Source organism: Carcharhinus amblyrhynchos, chromosome 27 (genome assembly GCF_965287045.1).
Source record: "Carcharhinus amblyrhynchos chromosome 27, sCarAmb.v2.hapA, whole genome shotgun sequence".
NCBI lineage: Eukaryota > Metazoa > Chordata > Chondrichthyes > Carcharhiniformes > Carcharhinidae > Carcharhinus > Carcharhinus amblyrhynchos.
The window spans coordinates 14,681,987-14,703,263 of NC_137350.1; the positions used below are offsets into that span (position 1 = coordinate 14,681,987).

At 43.9% G+C, this 21,277-nt stretch overlaps 1 protein-coding gene across 1 annotated transcript in view; it reads left to right on the plus strand.

Moving 5' to 3' along the window:
* ngfrb (nerve growth factor receptor b) overlaps positions 1 to 20,646 on the plus strand; it is a 145,491-nt gene extending 124,845 nt beyond the window's left edge. Inside the window, exons 5-6 of the mRNA XM_080213443.1 lie at positions 2,998 to 3,167; positions 18,237 to 20,646. Of these exons, the coding sequence (XP_080069569.1) occupies positions 2,998 to 3,167; positions 18,237 to 18,541 (475 nt within the window). The 3' untranslated portion in view covers positions 18,542 to 20,646. The remainder of the gene's footprint in view (positions 1 to 2,997; positions 3,168 to 18,236) is intronic.
* Positions 20,647 to 21,277: the final 631 nt, after the last annotated feature.

Here is a 21,277-nt window from a genome sequence, read left to right on the forward strand (position 1 = left end):
CATCATCCCATCACGCTGACAGTAAACCCGGGGTGGGGATGGGCTGCCAGAAGGACCAGAGACTCCCGCCAGCATGAATGGTCAGAGAATTCCAGCACAGATCATGAGCACTGTCCTTTATCCTGATCCCCCTTTTTAATGCAATTATTTTAGTCCCAATACTACCCCCTATCAGGCATTGTTTTTAAAACTTGCTGACACAGAACACTGCCCTTTGTTCTGCTATTTATGCATTCTGCTATCCGACCTTTATGCCACTATCAGCACCTTCTTTAATCTTTAACACTACCATTAACACTCCCTTTATCTTCTGCCCATGGCATCTTTGTCAAATCTCTCCTGACCTCCCACCTATTCCCGGGCCTTCTGTTCTGCTCCACCCTGTCCTCTACAACATAAAATCCATCAAATTTCTTCTTCTCTTTAGCTCTGAAGAAGAGTCATACGGGCTGGAAGCGTTAACTCCGTTTCTCTCTCTACAGATGCTGCCAGATCTGCTAAGATTTTCCAGCACTTTTAGCATTCATATAACCTTTAATGTTGCATGGTGCCTCAAGGTGCTTCATAGATGCGCTATCAAATGAAATTTGACAGCGTGCCCAATTAGGAACAAGTAACCAAATGTTTGGTCAAAGAGATAGGTCTTGAAGAAGTAAAGAGATGGAGAGGCCCAAGGAGTGAATTCTAGACCTTAGGCACTCAACAGCCGAGGACATGACTATCAATGTTGGGTGTATTAAAATTGAGAATGTGCAAGATTTCATAATCGGAGGAGTATAGATTTCTATCAGCATGTGTGGCTGCAGGAGGTTAAAAGATAAGGGGAAGTGAGACCCCATGGAGGGATTTGAAAACAAGGATGAGAATTTTAAAATCAAGGCATTCCTTGTCTGGGAGCCAATGAAGGTTAACAAATACAGAGATAGGTCAACAGGACATGATGCGACCAATTGCACAGATAGCAGGGTTTTGGATGAGTTTATGTTAAATGGTGGGTGGAATGTGGGAGGCTGACCAGGAACATGGTGAGGTAGCCAAGTTGAAGCTAACAAAGGCACAAAAGAGAGTTCCAGCAGCAGATTATTTAGGGCAGGTTGATAGTGGGCAATGGTACAGGGGTGGGAATAGGCAGACCGGACATGGTTACTGTGTGCACAGGTGGTTGATGTTATAAGTTTGTAAGAGTTAGAATGAAGCTGCTTTTTGCTCCCGAGGCAGGTAACTCAAGATGAGGCATTTCCTGCTTGGTGTGCTCACTTTGGGGGGAAAAGGTGTCGTGAATGGAGTGATTTTCACTCAGAGTGGAGGCGGAGAATGAGTTTAGAGTGGGGTCAGGACTGCCACCTTCCCAGACATAGGTAGCCACAATAGAACATAGAACATTACAGAGCAGCACAGGCCCTTCAGCCCTCAATGTTGGGCTGACCTGTGAAACCAATCTAAAGCCCGTCTAACCTACACTATTAAAAATATCATCCATATGTTTATCTAATGACCATTTAAATGCCCTTAATGTTGGCGAGTCCACTACTGTTGCAGGCAGGGCATTCCACGCCCTTACTGCTCTCTGAGTAAAGAACCTACCTCTGACAGCTGTCCTATATCTATCACCCCTCAGGTTAAAGCTATATCCCCTCATGCTAGCCATCTCCATCTGAGGAAAAAGGTTCACACTGTCCACCCTATCTAATCCTCTGATCATCTTATATACTTCTATTAAATCACCTCTTAACCTTCTCCTCTCTAATGAAAACAGCCTCAAGTCTCTCTGCCTTTCCTCATAAGGCCTCCCCCACCCCCATACCAGGCAACGTCCTGGTAAATCTCCTCTGCACTCTTTCCAATTCTTCCACATCCTTCCTACAAGGCGGCAACCAGAACTGTACGCAATACTCCAACTGCGGCTGCTCCAGAGTTTTGCACAGCTGCAACATGACCTCATGGCTCCGAAACTCAACCCCTCTACCAATAAAAGCTAAAAAAGCTGGTCCTCACTCCCAGCTCTGCAATCCTGGGCCTCACTTCCAGCCCTGCAATCCTGGGCCTCACTCCCAGCTCTGCAATATTGGACCTCAACCGCAGCTCTGCAATCCTGGGCCTCACTCCCAGCTTTGCAGTCCAGGGCCTCACTCCCAGCTTTGCAGTCCAGGGCCTCACTCCCAGCTTTGCAGTCCTGGGCCTCACTCCCAGCTTTGCAGTCCTGGGCCTCACCCTTAGCTTCGGAATCCTGAGCCTCACTTTCAGCATCGCAATCCTGGGCATCACTGCCATATGTAGAACCCTATTAAACAAGTCAAACATCTTCTGAAAAAAGTGAAATTTCTCAACTTCCAACCTCACTTTCAAGGCCGGCACTATGGTTAGCACTGCTGCCTCACAGTGCCAGGGACCTGGATTCAATTCTGGGCTGTGGGTGACTATTGGAGTTTACTTGTTCTCCCTGTGCCTTCCCTCCGTGGGTTCCCTCTGGGTGTTCCCACAGCCCAAAGATGTGCGGATTAGGTTGATTGGCCATGCTAAATTGCCTCATTGTGTCAGAGGGTTTAGCAGGGAAAATTCTAAGGGGACAGGGCCTGGGTGGATTGTGGCCAGGGCAGTCTCGATGGGCCAAATGTCCTCCTTCTGCACTGTAGGGATTCTATGACTTTCTCATTTGAAATGGCCACCCTCCAGAACTATCCCCCAACTCCAGCACCTCAAGCCAGTTTTGCATATTGTCAGTGCCCTTAATTATATATATTCACCTCTGAGTTTATGCATTTCCAGCAAATGTGAACCCATCTGCAAATCTCAGTGACCTTATGTTAGGTTGACTTTTGCTTCCCTTTGCACTTTCCCTAGAGCTACTTGTGTTGTGTTTAGCTGGGTTCCTACTTTATTCCCTGGAAGAATCAATTTTCTATGCATTTTCCGCTCTGCAACCTATCTGTCCCTTTCTTTCCCTTTATAATGTTCCTCGAATCATTGTGATTTTTGATTTATTTCTTTTCCCCTCAGTTGGAACAGCTGTAAGCAAAACAAGCAGGGAGCCAATAACAGGACGGTAAACCAGGCACCGTCTCCAGAGGGTGAGAAGCTGCATAATGATAGTGGAATCTCAGTCGACAATCAGAGTCTACAGGAACAACAGAAACAGCAGCAGCAACAACAGCAACAACAGAACCAAGGTGGGTGCTGGGAGTTTACAAATAAATCATTATTTCATTTGCAGGACTACCCATCACAAAGATAGTGTCTGTGCGGAGTCTGCACATTCTCCCCATGTCTGCGTGGGTTTCCTCCAGGTGTTCCGTTTTCCTCCCACACTCCAAAGATGTGTGGATAAGGGGGATTGGGCATGCCAAATTGCCCCCTAGTGTCAGGGGGACTGGCTAGGGTAAATGCATAAGATTATAGGGATGGGCCTGAGTGGGATTGTGGTTGGTGTAGGCTCGATGGGCTGACTGTAGGGGTTCTATGATTCCTGGGCTGCTGTGATAATGAAGGCATTACTGCCAAGGAGGGCAGCTGATGAAGGATGTATAATGTAGTGCTGACATTTTACCTTTCAGTCTGCCCTCCGAAGGTTAAAGAGTGATTATTATTTTAAAAAGCTCTACTACTTTGGGTGGAAGTTAGAAATTGGATTGTCGAAAAACAGCATAATGATCATTGAAGATGTGATCAAATAGCATGGTAGCACAGTGATTAGCACAGCGCCAGGGACCCAGGTTCAATTCCCGGCTCGGGTCAGTGTATGTGTGGAGCCTGCACATTCTCCCTGTGTCTGCATGGGTTTCCTCCAGGTGCTCCAGTTTCCTCCTACAGTCCAAAGACGTGCTGGTTAGATGCATTGGCCATACTAAATTCTCCTTCAGTGTACCCGAACAGACACTGGAGTGTAGCAATAGGGGATTTTCACAGTAACTTCAATTACAGTGTTAATGTAAGACTATTTGTGACTAATAAACTTTAAATTATACTTAGATCAGCATTTCTATTTAAATATCTGAATCTAATCCTGGGGAAATTAATTCAGTAATGAATTTAATAAATTGACATTTTACATTTGCATCTTTTATCTTTCTGGATTGGGTGTCCAATGACTTTAATATCTCAACAGGCGGATTCCATGGCTACAAGGGTTCGAAAAGTTCATCAGAAGGCGACCAATCAGTCCCCTGTTTAGGAATAGAATCTGCGTGATCAGACATTGCAATACCAGACACAATGTTCATGGTGCAAGTTTGAAGTGAAAATACATTCCTAGAATAACTTTCCCTATGGCAGCTGTCAAGGTCTTTGTTGGGAACTACTCCCTCCTGGTCAATCAATTCATTCTGTTACTTCAGTTGACTCTAAGTTACTAACAAAAGACAGGTGCTCCTGTTGATTTATAAATCCTTCAACTCAGCCTAAGTGGGCCTGTGGTTTGCCTTTCCTGTTTGTAGGTAACCAGCGCTGGTTTCACCATCAGTTGCACCCTGAGTATTGACTCATGCGGCTGTTAATCTTCGCTGCCGACTAGTTGCTGAGATCCTCTTTCTTCCTTCAGTGCTACTGGTAGATTTCCACAATGAGGGCTGTTGAAGATGACAGGAGAAGCTACGAGGGGAAGTAGACGCCTGTTGATTCTGTGATGTCAGTGGTGGTAACAGTCCAATCTGAAATCAATTTTGTGCCCATTAAGATGGCAGATTTAATAGCATTTGGGTGCCTCTCTGTAGTTGGCTTGCCCTTGGTCGCCGCCCAGTTAAATTCTCATTTAAACCAGACACAGATTTTTCCACAAGAAAAGAATGATCCTAATAACTGGGGGCAGCCCTTTTGTTCACTCGCTCAATTAAGAAGCTCAATGCGTGCGTAGGTGGTTGGAGAGGTGCTGAAATTAAAACATTACCCATCAGACGGAGTAGAAAAATACAATTTAAATGCAGGCAGCCTCCTGTTTAATTATGTTTTAATAGAGAATTTTGTTTTAGAGTGTTTTGTTACTAATGGAACCTATCTGAATAGCATTGCCTCCTTTTTGACTTAATCAGGCAAGCACCCAAAATTATTTTGTAATTGCACATGCTCAGTTTGTTCGTTTTTAAATACATTGCTGCTCCCGACTCCCTTGCCACCCTCTCGCTGCCCCTCGTCACCCTCTCGCTGCCCCTCGCCACCCGCTTGCTGCCCCTCGCCACCCACTTGCCACCCACTGGCTGCCCCTCACCACCCACTGGTTGCCCTCGCCATCCACTCGCTGTCCACTCGCCGCCACTCCTGACCTACTCACTGCCCCTCGCCACCCAGGGCCAATGCACTGCCGCTCTGCCTGATTCTGGAGTGTGCTTGCGCTGCCCAGTGTTGCCACTGCATTCCAGACGGGGGTGATGACCCTGCTGGAAGGTTGTGTCCTGAAGCAGGGGTAGAGTTATCTTGCCTCTGCCTGACTCCATTCAGCACCCTGGTGAGGGCTCCCTCCGACAAACGTGGTGCTGCTTCTTGCCTGCCATCTCCTACAGCCACAGTGGAACAAGAACTGTGGAGCCATTTATATGGATCTGCCCAATTCTTGCTGTTAAGTCGTTGTGCAGTGGGCAGATCAGAGGGAACACGTCACAGGAATGGTGTGAAACCAGTGGGAATAGAAATTAATGCTAATGAACCGTAAGATTCAGCCTGGAAACATACTGACATCGCTGGTCTGAAACACTCCGTTTTTTGCACTGGAATTAACAGTGGTAAGATTTTGCCCTGTGTATCAATAGCATCTCCGTTGTTCGGCAGAGTGAAGAAAGCCTGACCATCTGTCCCTGTGCTTATGTTGCTATTTTCTTTCCTTCCACACCCACTCACAATCCTTCAACCTTTCAAACCTCTGGGTGAGATCAAGTATATCATCCTCTGGAGATCTGGCCGCCTAATGAATGTTTGTGCAGCTGGCGAGGGGTATGCCTTGTGAAGGATTCTTTTCAGTGCAATGAAAAAGTATCCAAGCTCAATTATTCAAGTCCCTTTCTTGTAATTCTGAGCAGCCGAGCCACCAATGCACAAAATATCAAATTTTCACATTTCAAGAAAGACGCAGTCTTCAGACAGTTACAATCGGTGAAGGAAGGAAGATTTCCAAGCCAGTTCGAAGGAAGCAGTACCACGTGATGCCTACAAATATAGGCAAGGAAGACTAAGAGCATTGGTTAGAATGCTCTTAGTCTTCATCGGTTAGAACATTGAATACAGGAGTTGGGACGTCTTGTCGAAGTTGTACAAGACATTGGTAAGGCCACACTTGGAATACTGTGTACAGTTTTGGTCACCCTATTATAGAAAGGATATTATTAAACTAGAAGAGATTTACTAGAATGTTTCTGGGACCTGATGGTTTGAGTTATAAGAGAGGCTGGATAGACTGGGACTTTTTGCTCTAGAGCGTAGAAGGCTGAAGGGTGATCTTATAGAAGTCAAAAAAAAATGAGGGGCAGTTAGATAGTCAATATCTTTACCAAAAGTAGGGGAGTCTAATACCAGTGGGCATAAGTTTAAGGTGAGAGGAGAAAGATACAAAAGTGTCCAGAGGGTTGGTGAATGTCTGGAACAAGCTGCCAGAGGTAGTATTAGAGGCAGGTACAATTTTGTCTTTTAAAAAGCAGTTAGACAGTGACATGGGTAAGATGGGTATAGAGGGATATGGGCCAAATCCGGGCAATTGGGATTAGCTTAGGGGTTTAAAAAAAGGGTGGCATGGACAATTTGGGCTGAAGGGCCTGTTTCCATGTTGTAAATCTCTATGACTCTATGATTCTCGAAAGGAAACTTGGAACACAGTAGAAAATGCACCATCAATGAGAAGATTGCAAGAATAATTATTCCCCATAAAGATCTTTTCATTAAAATGATTTTATTGTACTCAGGTTGTTCCATCATGGTTCTAATGCAGTATGCACTATAGTTCAGTATTCCCTAAGCTTTACACCTCTCACTGAAACTTATATAGTTCTAACAAGTTTGGACAAGATTCAGAGGCCGGGATTTTCCAGCTGCACTTGTCCCAAATTTGGAAAATCCCACCCGAGGTGAAAGACCTTCGCATAGTCCATGTCCCACCCACTGCAATTCCCATGGAGGGCAAAAAGGGAACATTCCACCCAGAAAGATGTCCCTGTTGGCGGGTAAGTCCGGAACTAGGGGCCAGAGTTTAAGGATAAGGAGGAAACCTTTTAGGACTGAGGTGAGGAGGAATTTCTTCACCCAGAGAGTGGCGAATGTGTGGAATTCACTACCATAGAATGTAGTTGAGGCCAAAACTTTGTGTGATTTCAAGAAGAAATTAGATATAATTCTTGGGGCTAAATGTATCAAGGGAAATGGGGAGAAGATGGGATTAGGTTATTGATGATCAGACATGATCAAAATGAATGGCAGAGCAGGCTCAAAGGGCTGAATGGCCTACTCCTACTTCTATTTTCTATGTGTCTATGTTTCTACATGGTTTGGTACTTGGATATAATGAAGAAAATAAAAATTGACTCTTGGACTGTTTGACACATACAACTTTCAAAGTTGCTGTTTTGGCCTGTGTATAATGAGGGGTTCTCCAGCATTAACAGCAACCCAAGCTGGGAATACTGGAGAACAGCAACCCAAGCCGGGAATCAAACCCAGGTCCCTGGCATTGTGAAGCAGTTGTGCTAACCACTGAACTACCGAATCCAAATAAACATTTATATGGCATTGTGTAATCTCCAATATAAACATCTGGAGATACTGTGACAAAGAAAGCCCCGTCCTTTCCTTGATTTCTTTTACTTTTAAGACATGGCACTCACTTTATCCAGTTCAAGAGTGTTATGATTGATGCTACATTAATATTGTAATGTCCTGATGGTGCTTGGTAAAGAAGTGCTAAAAGTGCCAAGGCGGCATGGTGGTACAGTGGTTAGCATTGTTGCCTCACAGCGCCAGGGACTCCGGTTCAATTCTGGCCTCGGGTCACTATCTGCATGGAGTTTGCCCACTCTCCCCATATCTGCATGGGTTTCCTCCAGGTGCTCCTGTTCCCTCCCACAAACTGACCATGTGCAGGTTAGGTGGATCGGCCGTGCTAAATTGCCCCTTAGCGTCCCAAGAAGTGAAGGTTAAGAGGATCAGAGGGTAAATACATGGGGTTATGGGTATAGGGCCAGGGTAAGATAAAAAAGGTGGGTTGGTGCAGACTCACTGGGCTGAATGTCCTCCTCTTGCACTGTAGGAATTCTATGATTCTATACAGAACCAGAATATCAAAGGTTCAGGCCTTTCTGTTACTCTTCAGAATAGGATCCAAAATGGTCCTCCATACACCATGGTGTACAGTGATATCGTGGATTTTTAATGAGAGTAAAGCACTTGGTGGTGATGTGTTACAGTTCACTCAGGATGTCTGAGTTGCTGTGACAACAAGCACTGTTGCATGCATGGTGCAATCTGTGGACAATGATGTTCGAGGGTCTAACATTCTTTCCATCACATGGCTAACTTGGAATCTCTCCCACTGTTACGGCGAGTCTTTGTCAAGTATTGGAAGGATTTACAGGCTGGCACTCAACCTGTTTGGCCGTGGTTTAATACCCCTTCCTTGGCCATCGAGGTGCTGGGGTCAGACTCCCAACTGGAGCTCCTGGCTCAGAGATGCTACCCACTGCACTGCAAGCAGTTAATTACAAAGAAAGTGTGACGTGAGCAGAATATCTCAGAATATTAGAAATCTGCAGCAAAATGTTTGCTAGTTGTGTTTATATCTAGTCGTTCACGCCCTGCTGTTGCTAATAGCGAGAATGGAGAATTTGGCACACATTCAAATCTCTGTGCACTGCAATGGGAGGGGATAGTCCCAGCTGCAGGCAAGGCTGGAGGATCTGGCCCATGATTCCTGGTGTAATTCTAAAAGTGTAGCGTGCACTTAACCAAAATAACACTCTCAGTAACATGTAATCATTTACCTATTCCTGGAAGCGTTGGTACATCTTCAGCCTCAAGCCAAATTCCATTCAGACATTTGAATTACGACACTTACATCCAGTTTCTCAGGGTTCTTGTAGCGAGGCAGATTTGTTTATTATGGGCGCAAAGGCAATTTCATTGGTGAAACAGGGCCAGAATGATTGGGGCAGGTGAGAAACTGGGCATCTTTCATCTCCTGCCAATCTTACCACCTCGCCACACCAAAAGTCAGGTGGGACTAGGCCATAAGATCACACCCGATCAAGCCTCTGTTCATCTCCTTCTGTGGCTTGGTATCAGAAGTATTCTTGTAGATTTTGCTCTCGTTGCTGTCAGGACATTTTGCTATATTGAATGCATTATATAAATGTAACTACTGATTGTATGGGGGATGTTTCCAGGCGCACTTGTCCCAGACCAGAAAATCCCATCCGAGGGTCAACAGACCTTTGCATGGTCCTGTCCCATCTGCAGGTGGGACAGGAAAATTTCATGCTATTTATTTGAAGCTCTTTGGAGCTTCTCGCCTGGCTTTAACAGGACTTGTGGGATCTCTGGCTTTAGGTTAAGTCGGTGTACAGACAGAATTGGATGTGTCATTACTGGACAGATTAAGATGAAAATGAGGCATGAGGAATGGTCGATTATTAAATTTGGATTTGGAAGGCAGCAAAGGTTAAGAGGAGATTTGATAGGGGTGCTTAAACTCATGGACAATTTTGATAAATACAGAAAATGTGTTTTCGGTGGCAAAGCAGAGAGCAACAAATTTAAGGTGATGGGAAAGGCCATATAAGGATACCTTTCAGAGTGCAATGTTGTGAACTGAACAGGAAGCACACTCAATAATATAAATTCAAAAGAGAATTAAATAAATAATGGAACAGAAAGTGTTCATAGGGTAATAGGAAATGGTAGGGGAGTGGGGCTCTTGGCACAAGTACAGTCAGTCAGATGGTCCCTTCTGTGCTTAACGTTTTCTTCATTAATGTCACAAATGGGCTTACGCTAACACTGCAATGAAGTTACTGTGAAAATCCCGTAGTTGCCACATTCCGGCATCTGTTTGGGTACACTGAGGAAGAATTTAGAATGGCCAATGCACCTAACCAGCACGTCTTTTGGACTGTGGGAGAAAACCAGAGCACACGGAGGTAACCCATGCAGAAACGGGGAGAAGGTGCAGACTCCACACAGACAGTGACCCAGGCCGGTGAATCGAACTTGGATCCTTGGTGCTGTGAGGCAGCAGCGATAACCATTGTATCTCCGTGCCGTATCATGTTGTGAACATGAATGAACCACAGACTCGATTTTAGATTCGAAGGAATTTTCCCCTTCACACAGATTTGTGAGAATGTAAAACAGACTAAGATCGTAACATCTGTAGCAAAGAGCTGGCAATGCAATAAATTTGGATTAATTCAGCCTTGTTCAACCATTTAATAAGATTATGGCTAATCAGGTGGGTGAAAGGAAACTCCGGGAGTACACACTGTCAATGTGAAGTAATGCAATCCCGATACCTTATTTCATTGTTTAAGTGTGCCCGAAGTTGAGAGGTTTCCTCTATAACAAGCAGAAGTAATGACGACTAAATCACATAAAAAGCAAAACAGTGCAACATCAAAACAGACTGCCAACTGAAATTAGACAAAGTGATCACTCCAAAAGATTTTCCTTCTGATGTGACCTGCTTTAACACTTCTCGGTGGCCTAGTGGTACTATCTCTAGATTATTTATCCAGATACTCAGCTAATGTTCTGCAGGATCCGGGTTCGAATCCCACCACAGCTGATGGTGGAATTTGTAATTCAACAAAAAAATACCTGAAATGAATCTGCTGATGACAATGAAACCATTGTTGATTACCAGAAAAACCCATCTGGTTGTCCTTTAGGGAAGGAAACACACCTGGTCTAGCCTACATGGGACTTCAGAATCACAGCAACTGCCCTCTGAAATGGGTCAGCAAGCCATTTAGTTCAAGGGCAATTAGGCTTGGGCAATAAATGCTGGCCCAGCCAGTGATACCCATGTCCCACGAACAAATAATAAAAAAAATTGAAATGTAATTTATCATAAGATAAGAAAGTGTTGTGCCTAAAGTCTTACTGAAAATAAGAAATACATTTGAAAGTACACGTTGGTTAAATAATAGTTATTGAACTTCAAAAGTACATGGTTGTTTGAATTGATTTGAGATATCTCATTGTGATAGGGCACTATAAATTATGCTTGGATGTTGATTTTTAAGTGAAGCTTTAATACCTCATCTCAATTTATCATCACCACCATTCACAGCACCAATAATGAATCTGAAACCATCATCAACTAATGTCACATTGCTCTCCAGATACATTTGTCAGGATGGGGTCTAATGAGACAGTGTTCAGAATCTTGCACAATGTAAGTGGGAAAATGTTCAGTTTTCTGCTTTTATACTTTAACGAAATCCTATTCCAACAGGTGGCACAGTGGGTAGCACTGCTGTCTCATAGTGCTAGGGACCCAGGTTCGATTCCTGGCTTGGGTGACTGTCTGTGGGGCATGTTCTCCCCATGTGTGTGTGGGTTTCCTCCAGGTACTCCGGTTTCCTCCCACAGTCCAAAGGACGCGTTGGTTAGGTGCATTGACCACGCTAAATTCTCCCTCAGTGTACCCAAATAGGCACCGGAACGTGGAGACTAGGGGATTTTCACAGTAACTTCATTGCAGTGTTAATATAAGCCTACTTGTGACAATAATAAATAAACTTTAAAAGCTTTAATGATAAAGCACCATCTGTTCACACTCACAGTTCTTGTGGTTAAATGGTTGTTGTTCTCAGTCAGAATGCTAAGGTGAAACCATACATTTAATATTTTTGCTTGTTATAAATACATATGCACATCATGTTGGATAATGCCATTTATTTAATTATGATATTAATAGAATCAAATTCAAGCCAATCTCATCAAGTTCGTTTGTAAACGTCCAAACTCAGAACAACGAGAAACAGAAGGGGCTGGATTTTTAACTTAAGAGTCAAACGGTCTTTTAAGACCATAAGATCATAAGACCAAAAACTATAGGAGCAGAATTAAGCCAATTTGGTCCATTGAGTCTGCTCAGCCATTCAATCATGGCTGATATGATTCTTATCCCCATTCTCCTGCCTTCTCCCTGTAAGTAAGAAGTCTCACAACACTAGGTTAAAGGTCTTGTTATGAGATTTCTTACTGTGTTCTCCCTGTAAGCACAGGAAGAAGTCTCACAACACCAGGTTAAAGTCCAAGAGGTTTATTTGGCGCTAGCTTTTGGAGTCTCAGGTGAATGAGGACTTGTTTTCACAAACAGGGCATATACAGACACAAACTCAATTTACAAGATAGTGGTTGGAATGCGAGTCTTTACGGATAACCAAGTCTTAAAGTACAGAAAATGTGAGTGGAGAGAGGGCCAAGATAGGTTAAAGAGCTGTATATTGTCTCCAGCCAGGACAGTTATTGAGATTTTGCAAGCCTTGTAATCCATAAGACCCTACGACATAGGATAACGGATCTATTAAGGTCCATTTGAGGCTGACTGGAAGTTTCCTGTCTAATTTGGGGAAAAATCACTGACTGTCACCTACGCGGTTGTGACCCCCATCTGACCCAGGAGTCGTGTTTCTGATATAAAACCCAAAATCCTGTGCTAGGTGTGTCTCTCTTGACAGGAGGTATAAAAGAAAAAGCAATGGGGATTGGAAACCATTAGTCACCATCAGGCACCAAATTTAATCAAAATTGCAATGTTGTTAATTTGGAATAATTTGAACAGTCTGTCCCTTTAAGAAAAAGGGGATGCATGGAATGCCAACCTGTCAGCTGATAATACACCTCAGGACACACAATGCCCATTGTGCACATTGATGTGAGCTGCAGTGCTGTTTGCATGAATGTGTTGCAAAGCCAAATAAAATCCATTAATAATTTAAACTTGGTAATGCACCCAGGGCTCCCTTCCAGTGCTCCAGTCTCAATCAATGAATGTATGAATGGGCCATTGCCCTATAATGTTTCTTAAACAAGACTTCTTTAGGATTGAAGGGTAGTAGGGGAATAGGAGTGAAGAAATTTGCCACTTGTGCAAGGTTTTCTCCCCCTAGTAATGGTTCCTGGCTGCAGAGCTACATAGAGTTTAATCTGTGGAACCTGTTCCGTAAAGCTGCTTTCCATCTGCTACCTCAATGGAAATTTTATGACATCCGAGTATCCATCTGCTTGCTGGGTTTATTTAGGACCACCCAATTTTACAGGCACAGATATTTATAGTTAGATGCACAATGACAATGAATTGCAAAGGTAGCTGCCAAAACCAAAACAGACACAGTCCTGTAGCCATACCTGCAAGTCCCTTTCAATACAGGGCATCTCTCTCACTGCTGTCAAAGTAATTGCTGCTTCAAACCATTACTTAATGAAGTCCTTCTATGCCACATCAGATACCTGCCAAATCTTCCAGCCTACTTGGTACAGGTCTTTTGTTTCTAACAGCGCAAGTTCCATTTTGTCATTGAAAGCACACAACTCTGCCATGCATGTGGGACGAGAAAAGCTCCTTGCCTCACATGTTCTTTTTTCATTCATTTGTGGGACAGGGGCATTGCTGGGCCAAAATTTATTGACTGTCCCTAGTTTCCCCTTAAAACTGAACTAGGTCATTTCAGAGGGCAGTTGACAGACAACCACATGGCTCTGGAGTCACATGTAGGCCAGACCAGGTAAGGATGGTAGATTTCCTTCCCTCAAGGACACTAGTGAACCAATTGGTTTTTGCCAACAATCGACAATGGTTTCATGGTCATCAGTAGATTTTTAATTCCAAATTCTTTTGGAAACACGGAAACAAGCCATTCATTTTAACCAGTCTGCATTTGCCCTCATACAAGCAAGTGTAGGCGGCATGCTGGCACAGTCATTCGCATTATTGCCTCACAGCACTGGGGACATGGGTTCAATTCCAGCCTTGGGTCACTCTCTACGCAGAGTGTGCACATTCTCCCTGTGTCTGTATGGGTTTCCTCTGGGGTGCTCTGGTTTCCTCCCACAGTGCAAAGATGTGCAGGTTAGGTGGGTTGGCCATGCTAGTGTCCCGAGATATGTAGGCTAGGGGGATTAATGGGATAAAGACATGAGATTATGGAGATAGGGCCTGGGTGGGATTGTTGTCAGTGCAGATCCTTCTGCACTGTGGGGATTCTATTCTAAATCACCCTATTTACATTTCTTTGCCTTGTTGCAACATTTCTTTGTCCTTCATCAACTCATTTTTCAAGTTTGACCCACCTTTTTCCTCAGCCCCATAACCTTAGAGGTGAGTGCCACAGTCTTACAATTTGCCAGTGTGGGATAGATGGGTAGCACTGTCAGGAGGATTGGGGGATCCTTGTTAGGTGTCAGGAAACGAGAACTTGGCCTGGGAGATGGTTTGATTAAATTCTTCAGCAGCTACTTAAGCTGCTTGCTTGCATCTTCCTCCAAACAGGCCAAATTACAAAACGGGGAAGGTGCGGCAAAGTACATTTAAACCAAGTGATGGAAGTAAAAAAGTAAAGGCCCCTAAAAAACAGTGTAAATCTAACTTTTTAACTCATTGTACCATAAATAAAGCCCACACTGAGAGTGAAACCTGTTTCCTGAGCCAGGCAGTGCCTCAGAACAGGCTCTAAAATGTCCAGAAAACCACCAATGCCACTACTTTCCCCGGAGGATAAGGAAATTTGCCTCTCACCAACTTTTACAGATGCACCATAGAAAGCGTCCTTTCCAGTTGTATCACAGCTTGGTATGGCTCCTACTCTGCTCAAGGCCGCAAGAAACGACAAAGGATTGTGAACATAGCCCAGCCCATCACGCAAACCAGCCCCCCATCCACTGACTGTTTACACCTCCCACTGCCTCGGAAAAACAGCCAGCATAACCCAGGACCTCACGCACCCAAGACATAATCTTTTCCACCTTTTTCTGGCGGAAAAATGATATCAAAGTCTGAGGTCGTGTACCAACCGATTCAAGAACAGCTTCTTCCCTGCTGCCATCAGATTTTTGAATAAGAACATAAGAAATAGGAGCAGGAGTAGGCCATCTAGCCCTTCGAGCCTGCCCCGCCATTCAATAAGATCATGGCTGATCTGAAGTGGATCAGTTCCACTTCCCCGCTTTCTCCCCATAACCCTTAATTCCCTTGTCTACCAAAAACCTATCTACCCGTGACTTAAATATATTCAGCGAGGTAGCTTCCACCACTTCAATGGGCTGAGAATTCCAGAGACTCACCACCCTTTGAGTGAAGAAGTTCCTCCTCAACTCAGATCTAAACTGCGCCGCCCCCCCCACCTTATTTTGAGGCTGTGCCCTCTAGTCCTAGAATGGACTTCATTTGTATCAAGCTGATCTTTCTCTACACCCTAGCTATGACTAACACTATATTCTGCACCGTCCTCTTTCCTTCTCCCCTATGTACTCTATGAACAATATGTCTTGCCTGTACAGTGCACAAAAAATAATATTTTTCACTCTATCCCAATACATGTGACAATAATAAATGAAATCTAATCAAAGCTTTATTGAAGCAACTTGCTGCTGTGTTGCTATGAGAGGAAATACCATCTTTATTTGTGCAAGATTTGAATTGCAGCTTGCTCAGCTGGTACAGACACCAGAAAATCTATGCAGGAAATTTCTTCAGGAGAAAAACAAGAACGAGGAATTAGCACTGACTTTTCACTTAACTGCAATTTTTTTTGGCTTAGGGTGGAGGAAAATCAGCTCCTAATGTTTAATTGTAACTTTTCCTCAATGTCAGATTTCAGTAAGATGTGATTATGGACAAAATGAAAGGAATACAATCAAACGATATTCAGCTCTTGCATCATAATTAACTAAATGCTGCCTACTTGACATTCTGTGAAACTGTCCTTTAATTATGGTTCTGACCCCATCAATTAATAATAAATCATTTCCTGGGAAAATTGGATCTTGTCTATTAAATGCAATTTAAATTGTCACGCTGTCTCGGTTGCTCTACAATCAACTGCCTAAGCAACGCACGCCAGAGCATGTAATGATCCACTGAAAACAGATGGCCCGCTCCAACCACTTAACGGGTTACTTGCCAACACAAAAAGAGCTGTCAGATGTGAGCAGGCTGTTGTCAATTTTCAGCTGAGAAGAGATTTAGCAACAAGTACACTGAAGCCCTGTGTTATCCAAGGTGCCCCCCTCACCCCCGCCATCCCCACCTCCCCAACCTCTGCAATCCAACCCTCGCAACTCTGGCAACTTGTGCCTTGATTGTCCTCAAATTGACACGGGATCGTTGGAAAAGTTTAGTGGCGATGTGCGAGGTAAGTGTTTTACACAGAAGGTGGCGAATGAATGGAACACACTACCCGGGGAGGTGGTGGGAGCAGGTACGATGGTGGCATTTAAGGGGCATCAAGACCAATACATGATTAGGATGGGAAAGGAAGTGCATATGGTTTTAGTTTAGGCAGGCAGGCATCATGATAAGTGCAGGCTTGGAGGGCCGAAGGGCCTGTTCCTGTGCTGCACCCTTCTTTGTTCTTTGATCCGAACGCTTGATCCTGCTTTGCCACACTTGAAAGGAAGACAGGGCTGATGGAATTCTAGACTCAGTGTTTTACTAAATCTAACTCATCTGACATTTACTTGTGAGAACATAGGCGGCATGGGGCACAGTCGTTAGCACTACTGCCTCATAGTGCCGAGGGACCCAGTTTCAATTCCAGCATTGGGTGACTGTGAAGTTTGCATATTGCCTGCGTGGGTTTCCTCCCACAGTCTAAAGATGTGCTAAATTGTTCCTTCTAATCCCCTTTAGTGTCAGGGAGATTAGCAGGATAAATATGTAGGGCTATGGGGATAGGGCTTGGGTGGGATTATTGTTGGTATAGGCTTAATGGGCTGAATGACCTCCTTCTGTACAGCAGAGATTCTATAAATCAATGATTCTACTTTACTGGCAGGTATTTATTAGGCTGGTTAATGACAGATGAAATATAGTCTTGGATTTACTGCTGATAACAATAAAATATTACCTTGTTTACATATTGATGAACACCAATTGGGTTCATAACAAAATCAACTTCAGCCATTTAATATGGGATTGGTTGCTATGTGATATACTCCTTCCAATTTTCATTTTTGTTGACTTTAAATGGATATTGCTCCATTTTGGTTTGAAAATGTGGCGTGTGAGAAAAGTGGTGGTTGATGAGTAATCTCATTACTCATGAATATATAAGGAAGTGGATTTTTGATTTGATTTAATTTATTATTGTCGCATGTATTGAGATGCAGTGAAAAGTATTGTTTCCTGCATGCTGTACAGAGAAAATATGCTGTTCACAGAATATATAGACGAGAAAGAAAGAAGAGGGTGCAGAATACAGTGTTATACATTAAAAATTAGCTTTATATAAGGCAAGTCCATTCAAAACTCTGATGGCAGCAGGGATGAAGCTGTTCTTGAGTTGGTTGGTACGTGGTCTTAGACATTTATATCTTTTTCTCAACGGAAGAAGGTAAGCGGCATGCTGGCACAGTGGTTAGTGCTTCTGCCATATAGTGCCAGGGACCCAGATTCAATTCCAGGTTTGGGTCACTCACTGTGTGGGGTTTGCACATTCTCTGCGTGGGGTTTCCTCCAGGTGCTCCGGTTCCCTCCCACACTTCGAAAGATGTGCTGGTTAGGTGCATTGGCCATGCTAAATTCCCTCTGTGTACCCGAACAGACGCTGGAGTGTGGCAACTAAGGGATTTTCACAGTAACTTCATTGCAGTGTTAATGTAAGCAGATTTGTGACACTAATAACCAAATATTTGGTTTGAAAATGTGGTCTATGAAGAGATTGAAGTGGTTGAGGAGTAATCTAATTGTTCATGAATGTACGAGGAGTGGACTTTTTCCTTTCATTCATATATATACAGTAGTAAATGCGGGGTCACTTTTAACATTTAAGAAAAACTTGGACGGGTTCATGGATGAGAGGGGTGTGGAGGGATATGGTTCAAGTGCAGGTCAGTGGGACTAGGCAAAAAATGGTTCGGCTCAGACAAGAAGGGCCAAAAGGCCTGTTTCTGAGCTGTAATTTTTTATGGTTCTATGATTCTATCCCCTGCATTGGACATGTCTTGCTGTTTAACAACTGCTCTGTGTTTGAGTTTACGTGAAGAGACACCCTGAGGTATTCACAACACTCTGTCTAACTTCATGGTTTCTTTCTCTCTTGTGTCCGTAGCCGCACAAGCGCAACCAAGTCTTTACACCGCCCTGCCTCCCCACAAGCAGGAAGAGGTGGAGCAGCTGCTGAACCAATGCGAGGAGGATGCTGAATGGTGCAGCCTGGCTGGTTTGCTGGGATACAACGAGGAGCATATAGACACCTTCAAGCAGGAAGAACACCCGGTGCGTGCCCTCCTCTCCGACTGGGCGGCCAAGGACTCTGCCACCACGGACGCACTTTGCACTGCCCTACGGAAACTGAAAAGGGATGACATCGTTGAAACACTCAGCAGCGAACCTACGGCCACGTCTGCTGTGTGAGGGCGAACGGGTCAGCAACAGCCTTAATTCTCTGCCTGACTGTTCCTTTTGGAATCAGAAACAAAACAGTGGCTATCAACAGAGCGTCTGAAGGAAAAGGGAGTTCAGTCCTATGCTTAAGAACACCCTTACGTGCACTGATCCATAACTTTCAGTATTGTCCTGCCTTCTCCCCTTTTAAAAAAAGAGTGACTGTGTGCCGCAGAAGCAGAAAGCGCTTTCATGTAATTATGTCAAATTTTGTCTTTTCTGTAACCACCAGGGAAAAAAATAATGATCACACGCACATTTTCAGATGGGCCAGGTTTGATGAAAACCCGAATGCTGAAACGGGATATATGTGTAAATGTCAACGCATGGACATTTTAATTAATCTTCTTTGTGCTTCAGCGTTCTTTGCTGAGCAAGAAAGTGTGTTACAGTCTTGTAAATTGTTAGCAGCCCCCTCCGCATGTATCCAGATAGTGTTTGTGTAGCCAATTCTAGCATAGTCCAAAGTACCAGTGATGTTCTGGCCACTTCCTGGTTCAGGATGTTTGTGCGTCTTTTTACTGTGAGGTCTCTGGAAAGTTATTAATGTTATCCGAAAAGGGCAATGCAACATGACTTTGGGATTTTTGACAATAATCCAACCATTCATGATTCAGTATCAGGGTCAGAAATAGCTTAGTCTCAATGTTAGCATGCACGGGGAGACCTAAACCATTTGTCCTCGCACTCAAGCCACATAGAGTTGCTCAACAAAACAACTGGAGCTGAGGGACCCAACTTGAAGGCCAAACATGGGTAACATGACTCATCACAATATAGAAGTCGCACACCCATTTCTCGAAATCATTCCAGTTGTATCGACAAAAGATGGAATTGAAATATCTCGGATGTTTTTTTCCACTGCCTGTTCCGAGGTCAGACAATAATGTTAACCTGTTAATAATTTCCACTCCTGAAAAGAAGTCTGCAATTGGATTCTGGAAAGAATGAGTGGGCTTAGCATTGGACAGAGTTTGTGACTGTTCCTGATTCCAGGCCAACTGCAGGCTAAGATCAAACTTTATTTTTCAATTGTTAATTTGAAGTAGTTAAGAAATGCCATCCCTGTGAGGCAGAGGCCGGAATTCTCCCATCCCGCCCACCACTGGAATTTTAGCGGGCGGGTTGTGGACAATGCGAAACCCCATTGACCGGGTGGGAATCTCTGGCTTTTAGACCAGTGTGGCCAGAGAATTCTGCCTGGAATGTCTGAACTATTGTTTGTCACTTAGTCGAGAATAACAGCGTTAATGAATCTTGCACCAATTTCTTTCCATATGCAAAATGACTTCTAACTAAAACGTGAGACCGGTAAACAGATGTGTATTGAAAATAGTTAAGTGCGTTTGAACAGGGCAGCAGCCAAAATCCAGCTCGTGATTGTAACTTCAGCATCTAGTAGAGACCCAAGTCTTCCTGGAGACAATCTTTGAAGGAATGAAACTGCTGTCCTTTTCTTTAGTGGCCTCTATGTAACTCCAGTCCCACACCAACATGCCGTCTATAATAGCCTAGCAAGCCACTCATTCATATCGAAACCTTCTCAGGGCAACTAGGGATGGGCGATGAATGCCAGACCTGCGGATGGCTATATCTTGAGAATTTTAAAATAGGTATATCCGTGATGAGCCAGTTACTCTGAATTGTTTGGTTAGTATAGAAGTCCCACTGGTATCAGTCTGGCAACTATTTTTTCCACATATCAGTTAAGGAGAATTTTTCAATCTATTCCTGTGAGATGGGTGTCAGTCTTCATTACCATGAAAACCATTGGGTATTCTGGGGGGAGAAACTCCATGCAGCAGTGCCGCACGGCCACAGCTGAGAGGAACGCCTCGAAGCCACTGGGTACAAGTGTCCCAACAGCTAGAAATGTGGTCCAGATGTCAGGGAACAAAATACTGCCTAACGGGCACAAACGTGAACTGCTAAATAAAGCTGTCCCCGTTCTGAAAAGATTCTCCATTTCAGTAAGTTGGTTGTTAAATATTTCATCCAAAGTCTCTCCATTGCCATGTTAAAAATGTATAATTTTCTTTTAGATTGCTGAATGTCAAATCTTTTACTAATTAATAAAGTTAACAGTATTATAAAACTGGTTCTTTGGAATTCTTATCACAGAAATGATTGAATGGAAATTGAGGCAACTCTTTTTGTTCCTTAATCCAGAGTCTCTCCTTCATGCACATTTTTCCTGCCCCCGCAGTCCTTGCTGAAGCCACATCCTTGTTGAGATGGATTATGCCGCGGAAGTTTACTTTTCCCTTTTGAGAGAGCCTCTCACGTACTATGAAGTTCCTGGCCCGTGAAGAACTAAAGAACTTTTCCACAGCTGAGTTTAATGTACCTACTGCAGACTACAGGAACATCAATATAAAAACATACACCTTAACCACAAAGGAACCCAATTGTGACGTACGAACTGAGCTTTATATCGTTAATGCGGATTTAGGAACCTGTCATAATTGCAATGGTGAACAATGGGAAGGCCAGGCTGAGCTCCTTCAGCCTGTGCACAATCAAGATACTGAACTTCCAGTTGCTTGCCATTTTAATACACGATTCTGCTCCCATGTCCACATGTCTATCCTTGGCTGCTGCAATGTTCCAGTGAAGCTCAACGCAACCTGGAGGAGCAGCATCTCATCTTCTGGCTAGGCACTTTACAGCCTCCCGGTCTCAACATCGAATTCAACAACTTCCGAT